Source organism: Chelonoidis abingdonii, chromosome 24 (assembly GCF_003597395.2).
Source record: "Chelonoidis abingdonii isolate Lonesome George chromosome 24, CheloAbing_2.0, whole genome shotgun sequence".
NCBI classification, from domain to species: Eukaryota; Metazoa; Chordata; order Testudines; family Testudinidae; genus Chelonoidis; species Chelonoidis abingdonii.
The window spans coordinates 6873607-6885598 of NC_133792.1; the positions used below are offsets into that span (position 1 = coordinate 6873607).

At 43.0% G+C, this 11992-nt stretch overlaps 1 protein-coding gene across 1 annotated transcript in view; it reads right to left on the reverse strand.

The window, feature by feature from the left end:
• Positions 1 to 10126, reverse strand: part of LOC116816179 (ficolin-2-like) — a 28444-nt gene extending 18318 nt beyond the window's left edge. Inside the window, exons 1-4 of the mRNA XM_075060546.1 lie at positions 10045 to 10126; positions 8673 to 8786; positions 7020 to 7073; positions 549 to 584 (exon numbers count right to left, since the gene is read on the reverse strand). Coding sequence (XP_074916647.1) covers positions 549 to 584; positions 7020 to 7073; positions 8673 to 8786; positions 10045 to 10126 — 286 coding nt within the window. The remainder of the gene's footprint in view (positions 1 to 548; positions 585 to 7019; positions 7074 to 8672; positions 8787 to 10044) is intronic.
• Between the last annotated feature and the right edge of the window lie 1866 nt (positions 10127 to 11992).

The following is an 11992-nucleotide window of genomic DNA, read 5'->3' on the forward strand; positions in this document are numbered from 1 at the left end:
AGGTTGTTTTGTGCCTGGTGGAGGCTGTATTCCCTGGTGATTTAATCTCATTGCCCACTCAGCCATGTTGCTAGACACCAGTCTAAGGTGAGGCCAGGTTTAGTTATCTTTTAGTTTCTTCTATAGGCTACAAACAGAAAGCAGCCCACTTTCCCTCCAGGCTGCCAGCACAGCTCAGCCAGCACAGGGCAGTGCATGCTGCAGCCTTGTCAGTGGAACCAGCAAAGACTGCTCGGGCCTGCATTCCCCTAGTGCTTGCAAAGGCATTGGCTCTATCTCCTGGTGGCCAGAGTAAGCAGGGAATGAAGAGCCACAATCTGGCCCCCAGTATCAACGTTACCTCTTGCACCCTCAGTCTGTCCCCCTGAAGAGCAGCAGGAAGGACCTGGCCCTGATCCTGCAGCCTTTATTCATGGACAGTCACAGGGACACCAGAGGGCTTGCTGCTGTGACAGCTGCAAGATCGGTCTCCTGATCCTGACTGGGACTGAGCCACTGTCAGAACCAAATCCCAAAGCAGGAGAGGAGGACTATCCAAGGTCTTTCACCTTTTGGTCCAGCGGGGCAGGCATCACCTCTCTCTCCTTATTAAAAAAAGAAAAGGAACCCAGCTCCCCTTGTCCAGTGTGGATAGGAGATGAAACCATGCCCCTTTGCAGAGATTACAACCACGGGGGGCTCTGTCCCTTCTTGTACTGCTCCTCTGTATAGAACTGGGAGCAATCTGGCTCTATGATGATAGGCCCATGAGGGCCAATTTCAGAGGGCAAGTATAAAATGGCATAGAGAGAAATATGCAGCTATAAAGAAGTTTTACTGACTCTGGCCTTGTCTGCACAACAGAGTTTTGTTCCTGTTTTCTAGCAGGGACTCAGGTGCGCTGCTGCTAACACTGGCATAGGTGCTAGACTAGACAGAACTCGGGGACAGATACTCGGCTAGTGTAAATTGTCACAGCTGCATTGATTCCAGTGGAGGTAAGCAATTTGCCCCAGGTGAGGATCTGCCCCTAGATGTTTTAGCACCATCTCATCAGAAGCTGGTCAAGTTTTCATGACATAGCAATAAAATCACCTTGCCCTGTCTACATGAGAGCTTACCCCTTCTCTGGAACTAGAGCACCTCCCCCAGAGGAAAATTACATGCCTAAGTTTTCTCAGCATAGGTACATCCTCAGGAAGGTAAGTGAATAATTACCTACTGTAAGCTACGAGCGGAAGGAGGCTACCTCAGGTTAGTCACAGGCCCTTAGATTCACTTGGTCTCACTTGTGGATTTACCCCATATCATCAAGGGAGGTGGGAGGGGAGAGTTGCTCAGAACTAGGTTCTCTGGTCATACTCCTTCTAGGCTAATTTTCCTCTCAGATACATAAGTTCAGTTCTATTGACTTCTGTGGGGCTACCCTGGTATCACTTGAAAGGAGAATCTGAGCTGTTGTGAATGAACGTTTGGCACATATGCCAAGATGGGAAGATGGAAGTGTTTAAAATATCTTACCTTTGCCTGGTGGCCCAGCTTGTCCCACCTCCCCACGGATCCCTGGAGCTCCCTTTTCTCCTACGAACACAGAAAACTCACAATGGATACTTCACAGCTGCACACAGGGAATGTATTTCTAGGGTTAGCCAGTGGCATGGGAAGACAATTTCTATCAGCAGCCCAAATCCAAAATTTCAAAAGTAAGTTTCAACCAGGGACACAGTTTAGAATTTCCATATCTGACTGGACATTATCTTGGGTCTAATTCTGCATTCCTTAACACTGGAAGTTTTGCTTAAACTGGAAACATATGTTCACACACCTTTATCCTAGCAGCTTGTTGAAGATGTTGCATGACTCGCCAACCAGAATGCCAGTGAGTCATGTTTTCAGTGCTTGCAAATAGGTCTTCACCTGGCCACTAAAGACCCATGGCCACCATCTTCACCACAGAGAAGTCATGTCATTTGAGGTCTTGAAACCTGTTCCCCGACTCACTACCTCCTCTCCTCTTCACCATCTCCTTTCACCTCTTCACTATCCAATGTTCTGTTTTATGCAAATATTATTTTAAATCATTACAGATCCTGAACAAAACAAGTAAAGAAAAATGCAGCAAAGATGTAGGTGATGCTGCCTTATCACCTAGTTTGATTAAGAATTTATTTTCCTGGCTTCTGACTAATCAAAAAAAAAAATTCTGCAGTGTGTTCAATCCTCAGTGGGAAAGAAATGAGGGGATATAGCCTAAGGATGACTGGCACTGATCACAGTATTTCAGGTAGATGTTGAATGATGTGATTGCTATTTATTTCCATATGAATTTTCACCAACATTGAACAAAATAAAACTCACAAATTTTTAATGTCCTGTTTCCAAGTCAAGTACTGTAAACATTATAACACATAAAATGACAGTGAAATTCTTTTATCATTCTGCTGTTTCTGATCTTCTATCTCCAAAGATAATAACTTACAGCCAGAAAATTGTTCCTGTGGCTGGAATTGGATGTCAGAGCAACAACTCCTAGGTCCCAACTTCAAGTCAGGACTTCAGGAGAATCGGGAATGAGCTCAGCATCTTACCAGAGGCACTTAGCACTTTGGTGAATTTACCTTGTGATGCCTTTTCTTCACTGTGTTTTTACCTCTGGATAACTCATGTGTTATTTGCCCAGAGGTAAAATAAAGGCTGCTATGTTGTCACTGACAAGAACAGCATATTAGTTAACCCCTGGTAAAAAACACATGAGCTCAACCACTGTAAAAAAAAAATAAAAAATTAAAAAAAAAAAAGGGGCGGGGGGGACAAGGCTACATAGTTTTACCATGTGATAGGAAAGGTGAACCATGGCTTGGGGGAGAGGATTTAGTGCTCATCTCATCCACCTACCTCATTTTAAACACTACAAGTGCCTTGTCTTCACTAGGGTTTTACAACAAGAAAGGTACTGCCTGACAAACACCTTTTTGTTAGCGAAGGCAAAGCCAGAACCTTTAGGATATATGGTCCATGGTGTGGTACAAGACAGCATACGGTAAATTGCAACAGCTTACTGCAGTGCCTATTGCAAAAACCTCAAATAGCAGCTAAGATCCCCTACATAGTACAATGCCCCATCTGGATTTGTTATTTTAAAAAGGCACCAAAACTAATGATTTTCAAAAATCATAAATAATGAAAAGTGTGTCCTTTGGAAACATTGGAAGAATCATAAGAAAACCAATGCACCAGCTACAGTATGACAGAGAGAGAAAAACAATCAGCACCTTGGACATTATTCTTGTTACATATCCACACTTCAGTGTGGCATGACAATAACATCTCAATAATTTCTCCTAAAGTGTAAACACGTATCAAATCCTTATATGATCTGGAGCCCACACCTTGTCCTGAGTAGAGCTGTCAGTCACACTGGTGTAAGAACATGGAGAGTTTTGGTGAAGAAACATTAAGCCCCTTGGGTTGTTCACAAATGAGGCTTCTGTGAATCACTCTATGAAAAAAACAAGTTGACATTGTACTGGAAGCTGCCTGGTGTGATAGATGAATCTCATTAGTCATATAGATGTTAGTATCTATATTAGAATCACAGATTATTAGGGTTGGAAGGAACCTCTGGAGATCATCTAGTCCATCACCCTGCTCAAAGCAGACCCAATTCCCAAATGGCCCCCTCAAGGATTGAACTCACAACCCTGGATTTAGCAGACCAATGCTCAAGCCACTGAGCTATCTCTCCCCCCTGTACATAGAGCTATCCTCCCTCCCTGGGCACTGTACATTGTAAATGACCAATAAAGTGAGGCCTGATCTACACTACGCGTTTAAACTGAATTTAGCAGCGTTAAACTGATTTAACCCTGCACCCGTCCACACAACAAGGCCCTTTAATCGATAATATAAGGCTCTGTAAACCAAGTTTCCTGTACTCCTCACCCGACAAGAGGAGGTAGCGCTGAAAATCGTATTGCCATGTTAGATTAGGGTTAGTGTTGGCCGGACAAATCGACGTATTGGCCTCTGGGTGGTATTCCACAGTGCACAGTGTGACTGCGCTGGAAACATCTTGACTCGGTGCACTGGCCAAGTAGAAGGAAAGCCCCGGTAACTTCTGAATTTATTTCCATGTATGCCACTAGCGTCGAGTCTGAATCAGCACGGGCTGGCGAATGCGAGTCGAAAGTCCAAAAGAGCTCCAGCATGGACCGTGCGGGAGATATTGGATCTGATGCTGTATAGCGGAGACAAATCTGTTCTAGTCGAGAGCTCAGTTTACAGGAGACGAAATGCCAAAGCATTTTAAAAAATCTCCAGCTATGATAGACAGAGGCACAGCAGCAGTGCTGGGGTGACAAGCGGAAGACGGAAAGCTCAAAGAATAAAAATGGACGCTCTTGGCAGGGAGAGAGAGGTATCTGGAAGGACTCCGCGGGATCCCATAGTCCCACAGTCTCTGGAAAAGCATTGGCATTCTTCGGCTGAGCTGCCAATGCCTGAAGGGTCAAAACAGTTCCGGGTGTTTTCAGGGTATGTGTCATCAATTTACAACCCTTTCCCCCTCCTGGAAAGAAGACAGGAGAGAAAAAAAGTTTTCTCGATCTTTTTTCAGTGTCACCCTGTCTACTTCCGCACTGCTGCGTGGTAAGTGGGGTGGCTCAGCGCGAAACACCAGCATCCCCTTCCTGGTGCAGATGGTACGACATAAATGACCACTATCATCTTCATATCATCAGCCTGTTGAGTGTCCTGGCTGGCCCTCTCGTGAGGTCAGCGGCGCCTTGGTAAAAATGTAATTGAGACTCCTGGTCTATACCCAGGCAGATGGACAGAACGGCTGGTAACCGCGGGTCATCATAGCAACTCGGAGGGCTGAGCTCCATCGCCCACCGCAACCTTGCAAATCTAAGAAAAAGATTACTGTACTGCCTGGACTATCATAGCAGCAGGATGCTGGGCCTCCTCTCCTCGGCACACTTAATCGTCCTGCTGGACTTGTATAGCAGCTGGAGGCTTCACTCTCCTCCATTTGAATCTCACCTAAAAGTCAGTGTTGCTTTTCCCTGCGAATTCTATTACTTCACACATCAAATGGGGGGACACTGACAACGGTACCCAGGAGGTCAGGCGGAGGAGGGAAGCAATGGGTGGGGTGTGTTTGCAGGGGCGAGCGCGCTAAAGAATGGCATGCAGCTCACATATCTGTGGGGATCTCGGGGCTGCCCTGACACGACAGAAGCGCTGTTTCTCTCTGGTTCTCACTATAGTAACACAATTGCCCATATTCTATGGCAGGACTGAACGTCTATTTTTGAACAAAACAAAAGAAAGGGAATGACCGGGAGTTTCATTCCCATTTTTGTCCATAGCACCACCGGCCGACCTCAGTGAGGCAGAGCCAGGAGCACACCATGAGTATGCAGCAAGACAGTTCTAGAATGCTGATAACCATCCAATTCATTTCCAGTTTAGTAACATGGCATTGGCAAGCTCGGTGCAGATAGGGGACTTTGGCTCAACCCATCTCCCGACACTTCTCTTTCGCCAATACGCAAAAAAATGCTGCTGGTGTAGCACCTAGCAGTACCGACGTCTGTCCAGTGAGCTACTCTCGAGGTACATATAACGATGACAGTGACAAAACGGCAAAACTGGGCTCACATGGTTGCATGCTATGGGGGTCTGCCAGGGCGAAAATCCAGAGAACAAAGGGGCGCAAAATGATTGTTCTGCATGTCGCTTCACGGGAGAAAGGATTAGAGAGAGACAATGTACCCAGACACACGCGCGACCGCGTTTTGATGCATTGGGATCTCAAACCCAGAACTCCAAACTGGCGCGGAGACCATAGCAGGAACTATGGAATGCTCGGGATAGGCACCTCACATCGAATTGCTCCAAGACTCTGATCGCTTGCCCGGTATCATGGACATCGACATGCCATTCTAATTAATGTGCTTAGTGTTGGCTTGCGTGCACTTCGACTTTATAACAATACTGTCTTACAACTGGTTTGTATGGTAAATCAAGAATAATCCCGTAGTCGTTAGACACACCGCTAGACATCACCATCAACTAGGATATTCATTAGCATATTGTGAGGACTTACAGAAAAGCAGGATGTTTGCTCAGTCACATAAATGGGCAGAAAATACTCCAAAGCATATAGGCAAATCTTCTGGACTACTTAACTGGATTGATGAACAAGTTTGTCTATCCAAAGCAAAGCAGTCTCCTTCTTGTCTATGCTAGGAAAATTTATCATGCTAGAGAATGTGTTCACTAACATAATGCTAAACATGATTTAGCACCTAGTGTAGATAGGAAGTCATGTTTAAAAACATGGTATCTGGACATGTGTAAACACAATGGTCCTTGTTCAGATTAACTGCAAAAAATTTAACACTATGTTAGTTGATATTAGGATGCATTTCCCTTGCATCAAAAGGCTTAGATGAGTTCAAGAGCATCTTCTCAAATGGACCAAAAAAAGTCTTTGAAAAAAATTGATGTGCACTCATGAAAATTAGATAATAAAAATGTAAAAGATTTGGTAGCCAGAGAAAATGGATAAAGAAGCTATTCAGATCTGAGATGGCTTAGAAATAGTGTTACACATGTGTACTGGTGTTTGAGCCAAAGGTTGAAGGAACATACTATGTGACAGCAAAATCTTAACTCCTGGACTCTCAGGCACTGAAATCAATAAGACAAGGGGGATGCAATGGAATTGAAGGAGACAACATGACTCCCCTGGACATGATATTTTTTGCCACATTTCCTTCTTCTCCCTTTCTTTCAGTTTAACCCTACTGATTTCAATGAGGTGTTATATCCTTGTAATGGAGGGTACACCTACACTACAAATGAAGGTGTGACTGTAGTGCTGTTAGAAGTACCTGGAATAGCTCTAATGTAACTAGTGAGTGTAACAATAGCAGTGAAGATGTGGCGGCATATATCAAGCAGAGAAGATGCAAATGGTTTAAGCCATGCAGTGAATGGACACAGTTATTATTTATTCTTCGTTCCTTTACCTTTCTCCCCAGCTGGTCCTGCCTTTCCACGGAACCCCTCAGCACCTCTCTCTCCTACAGACACAAAATACGATACTTAGAATTAACATTTTAAAGATGCTAGTGGGGATATACTGTAATGGTAAAGTGGGGAGTAAGGGGACCTGTGGAATCAGTTCCTGCCTTCCCTCCTGGGCTCCAGATACCATAATCAACCAAAAAACCCATAAGGTGTAAGAGTTCTGCCAATGTAGCTGGTCACCATCTTGAGCTAGATCCTGTATTCCTTACTAAGACAAAATTCTCATTGATCTTCAACTGCAGTTTGTCTGTGCAAAGAATACAGGGTCAAGCCAATTATCTCAGTAGCCTCGTGAGGATGTAGCACAACTGGCCAACCAGAAGGCCACTGACTCAGGTTGTGTCCTGCCTGTCTGTTGGTTTGCCTTCAGCAGGTCACTGAGCATCTACTGCCGACATCCTCTACCAGGAGAGAGCTGATGCACCTTAACCTTACATACACAAACACACGTTTGTTGTGCACAAATATTTAAAAATTAGTGTAGACCCTGAATAAAGGGAACGTGAGGAGAAATGCAGCAAAGATACAGCTGATGCTATATATTAACCAAATGAAATACAGATTTTTTTCTCACTCTTTTGTCTGTCCAAATCCTGGTGACGACTGAAGTTGGTAGGGGTTCCCTAGCCAGACTACATCCCTTTCAATGGTTCACCAATATCAGGAACTCCCATGATGCACCACCACCTGATCTTACCAAGAGGAAAGACCACAGCACATCATGGGAGATGTAGTTTGACAAGGTAGCTGAGCCTTTAGAGGAGAATGTGAACATGAGGCGTCTGAGCTGCAGCTCCCATGAGGTCACCAGAGTGGTAGTTCCAAATCAAAATATTTTTTGTTGGGGGAAAAAAATAATCAAAATTTTCCATAACCAAAGCCCATTTTCCAACCAGCTCTAATGCAGCTTCATTGCCTTCTATGCCCATCTACACCAATTGAAGATCAGAGATCATGTTCTGGTGTCTCTGACTCTGTGCTAGCCCTGCTTCAGACACATTAAACCCATGTGTCTTTGAACAAATCAAAGTATAGTACATAACACCACAAGAAACTCAAATATTTGCTTAGAAAACAGTAAAGATTTTTAACCTAACTCTCTCAAATGTTTAATGCAAACAGAACAAATAAATCCCCTAAATCAAGCCTATTTACAGTATAGTAAAATAAAAGTCAGAATTGTCAAACATACAAGCTGATAGTGAATTTATTTTATAATTCTGCTGTTTCAGATTTCAACAATCTTAGGGCTACTCTATGAACATCCCAAACAAAATATCAGTCAAAATCCCTTTGGCTGGTATTTTAAGGATCAGTTTGGATATCAACTAAATCTCCATTTTCAATCATCTCTGTAAGCAAATAGAACATTAGCGTCTGTTACCTGGTGAATACATAACTGATGGTTCCCTACATACCTCCAACCAAGTGTCAGATCTTCAGTATCAGCATAGAAAAAAGGAAAATGGATATTAGCTCAGAGACATTATAAAGCTCAAATCCCTCACCATAGGTTAAAAGATCTTCATTATAACAGATATTTTAGACATCACCAGCAAGACAAGATTCTCATGCAGCAACTGGGAACGTACCTTTCATTCCTGCAGATCCAGGTTCTCCTTTGGGTCCTGAGGCCCCAGCCATCCCAGGGCATCCTTGGAGAACAGCAAGTTTGTCAGAACCACTGAGACCTACTATCCTCACTTCTGGGGACAGAAATGAAACAATAAATGACACTTGTGAGAGTCTCAGGATGCGAAATATTCTGCAGATTCGGAGGCAGGGGGGGAACCTCAGAAAAATAAAACCTATAGATCTCATCTGTAGAGTTAACCTATAGTTTAGCAATTATATAATATTTGGAAAAGTCATTTAGTTAAGAATAAACTGCATTTGTTAAAGTTATTCATCACTGTATATATAAAGGCAGCAAAGAGTCCTGTGGCACCTTATAGACTAACAGACGTATTGGAGCATGAGCTTTTGTGGGTGAATACCCACTTCGTCAGATGCATGACAAAGTGGGTATTCACCCATTAAAAGCTCATGCTCCAATACATCTGTTAGTCTATAAGGTGACACAGGACTCTTTGCTGCTTTTACAGATCCAGACTAACACGACTCCCCTCTAATACTATATATATACCTCTCTTTATGGATTCACATTTATCATGAGGCTGCTTTGAGAGTTCTGGATGCTTCAGGACAATATTGTAGTTAAATTGCCTTCTGCAAGTATTTGCTATTATTTATATCTGTGACAGCCTGATTGAGGCCTGCAGATACCTATGCCTCACAAACAAGTGTTAATGAATGCTTGTTTTCTTGTTTATGAACAGCAAGCCATGAGGGACCCAAAACCTCATTGGTTCTGCAACATCCTAACCATCAGTCAAAGTCAAATATTAAAGCTTCTTTCCATGCTAATTAGGAAAATATAAACCTTAACATAATTTAAACATAGCACCATAGTAGTATGTACTTGTGTCAGTGTGAATTTTAATCAACATTGCATAGTCTCAGCATGCTTAACTCTACATTCACTCCAGTGCTCTGAACAACTGAGCAGCTGGCCATCAAACGAATGTCATTTTGTGACGGTCCCAGAGAATGGATCACTTGTAACATACACAGAGCAGCAATATGCTAATGGCATTATAGTAATTAGACAAAAATATTCTAATAAAAAGAGAAGTCCCAGTTTAAAGCTATTATAGTTTCAGGATTGTCGTTTGGTAACTGGCAGTTCCATAATCCATGAATCTGTACCAGAAAAGTCCAACATCAGATAGGAGATAATGGAAGCTATAAGTCTACAACTCACTGTTAATAACAAAGTTATTTTAAGGAAGGAACCGACCAATTCAATACAGATTAATCTGAACAGTTCCACTACTTCTGCAGAGTGTGGCTTAGTAATAAATCTGTTAAGAAAAGAGGCTGTTGGGTTTGTTTCCTACTCACCTGGACAGCTGTCCTCACCCGTGCAAACTGCTACTGCTATGCAGAGTAAAGCAGTGAGGGTTTGCTGTGTGGCTCTTCCCATGGCTGGTGCTGGGCTCTGCAAGAACAAGCTCCACTTAGCCTCTTCTCTAATTAGCATCTCATCTGTTGGTGCCTTTTATAGGCTAAATAAAAATAAACTCCACCTCTTAAATTCTCAACTACTCCCACCCATCCTCCACTTTACTGCTGAGATTGTACTATAATTTCTCTATTTTAGCTCATTTTAGGTCCTGGTGGAATATTTTTACAGTAATTCCCTTGTTTAGTATCCCTGGGTTTCCTTCTGCTAGCTTCAATGATTTTTCTTTAAAGCAAAGATTCTCATAGTGGGGGATTATTGATGTGGTCAGTATCACTGAGCGTGATACAATATGCCCATATCCAAAAAAGCAGGGTTTAAAAACCTCCAAAGAAGTTCAACAAATCAATGTTTGGCCTCATGAGATTTGTATAAAACTTTTCTTAAACTCTTGTACATTATCTTCTTCCATCAGGACAGGAAAGCTGAGAGGGAAGTTTCTTCAGATAGAATCTTTTGGACCCAATCTCCTCTTTCGTTAGACACTGTTAGCCAAAGGACTCTAACCTAGAAACAAACCAACCAACCAACCCCAAATAAAAATATAAAGGCATTTGGTTTTAACTAAGTGCAGAGATGGGTCCCAAAACTCAGCCACAGAGCTGAACACTCTTCTATTTATCAAGTCTTTTAAAACTGAACCCAGATCTTCACAGGGAACTATGTTTTTAATGTTCTCTGATCTAACATTACAAAATGAAGCACCCCAAATGGATATATACAAATATTGAAACAAGATTCCTGTCATAACAGTACCACAGAGAGAGGACTGAAGGCTGGTCTTGTGACTAAGACCGAGGACTTGCAGTTAATTACTTGTATAATCTTCATCAGAATGCATGCAATTCCCACTGACTTCAATGGCAGTTCAGTCCACACAACCGACAGGATAATAATAAGAGCACAGTTAACATCTCCAGTTGAAGTCAGCGGAATTACAGCAGGGATGAATCTAGTCACAGGTGTTTTGGTTAAAATTGGTTGTCTGGAATCAGAGATCACATCACCTACATTTCCATTCGTAATGCAGAGAGGACAGCAGAGACCTTGATGGGAATGGGCTGTTACAGAAAGTCTATTCATCACTTGTAGCCCTTGAAGTGCCATGAAAGCATAAATTGCCAAGATTTTTTTCAGCGAAACTTTTGGGAGACATTTTATGAATAAGGAGAATTGCAGCAAGACCATCTGAGAGCACAATAAATGCAACATGGATGTGAGACTTGACAGTAATAGAATGATAGTCAATTCAAATTAGAAGAACAGTAATTCTAACCTTCTGAATTTTGCAAATTGCATCTACCTTTTATAATGGACTGAACTGAAATCCTAGATTTAAACACCACCCAAATTTTGGAAATTGCAACCCAGATCATGGCCTGTGTTTAGATAATCACAATGATCCCCAGCGGCGGCTCCAGGGTCCAGCATGGCAAGCGTGTGTTTGGGGTGGCAAGCCACTGGGGGCACTCTGCTGGTCGCCGCAAGGGTGTCAGGCAGGCTGCCTTCGAAGCCGCGGGACCAGCGGACCCTCCGCAGGCAAGAAGCCGAAAGCAGCCTGCCTGCCGTGCTTGGGGTGGCAAAATGCCTAGAGCCGCCCCTGATGGTCCCTTCTGGCCTTGACTTGGGGTCTTTGAATCATAATTATGTAGCTAGAGCCCAAGACAGTATTTTAATTTCATAAAAAAGGGATAATTAAAGTTGTTCTGCACTTGGGTAGAGATGAGAGGACCCCTCCCTCTACAAACTCTGTCCATCCTGGGAAAAAGTGCAACCATAAAAAAAAAAAGTCTCACCTTCCATTGAATGACATGTCAATGACAGAGT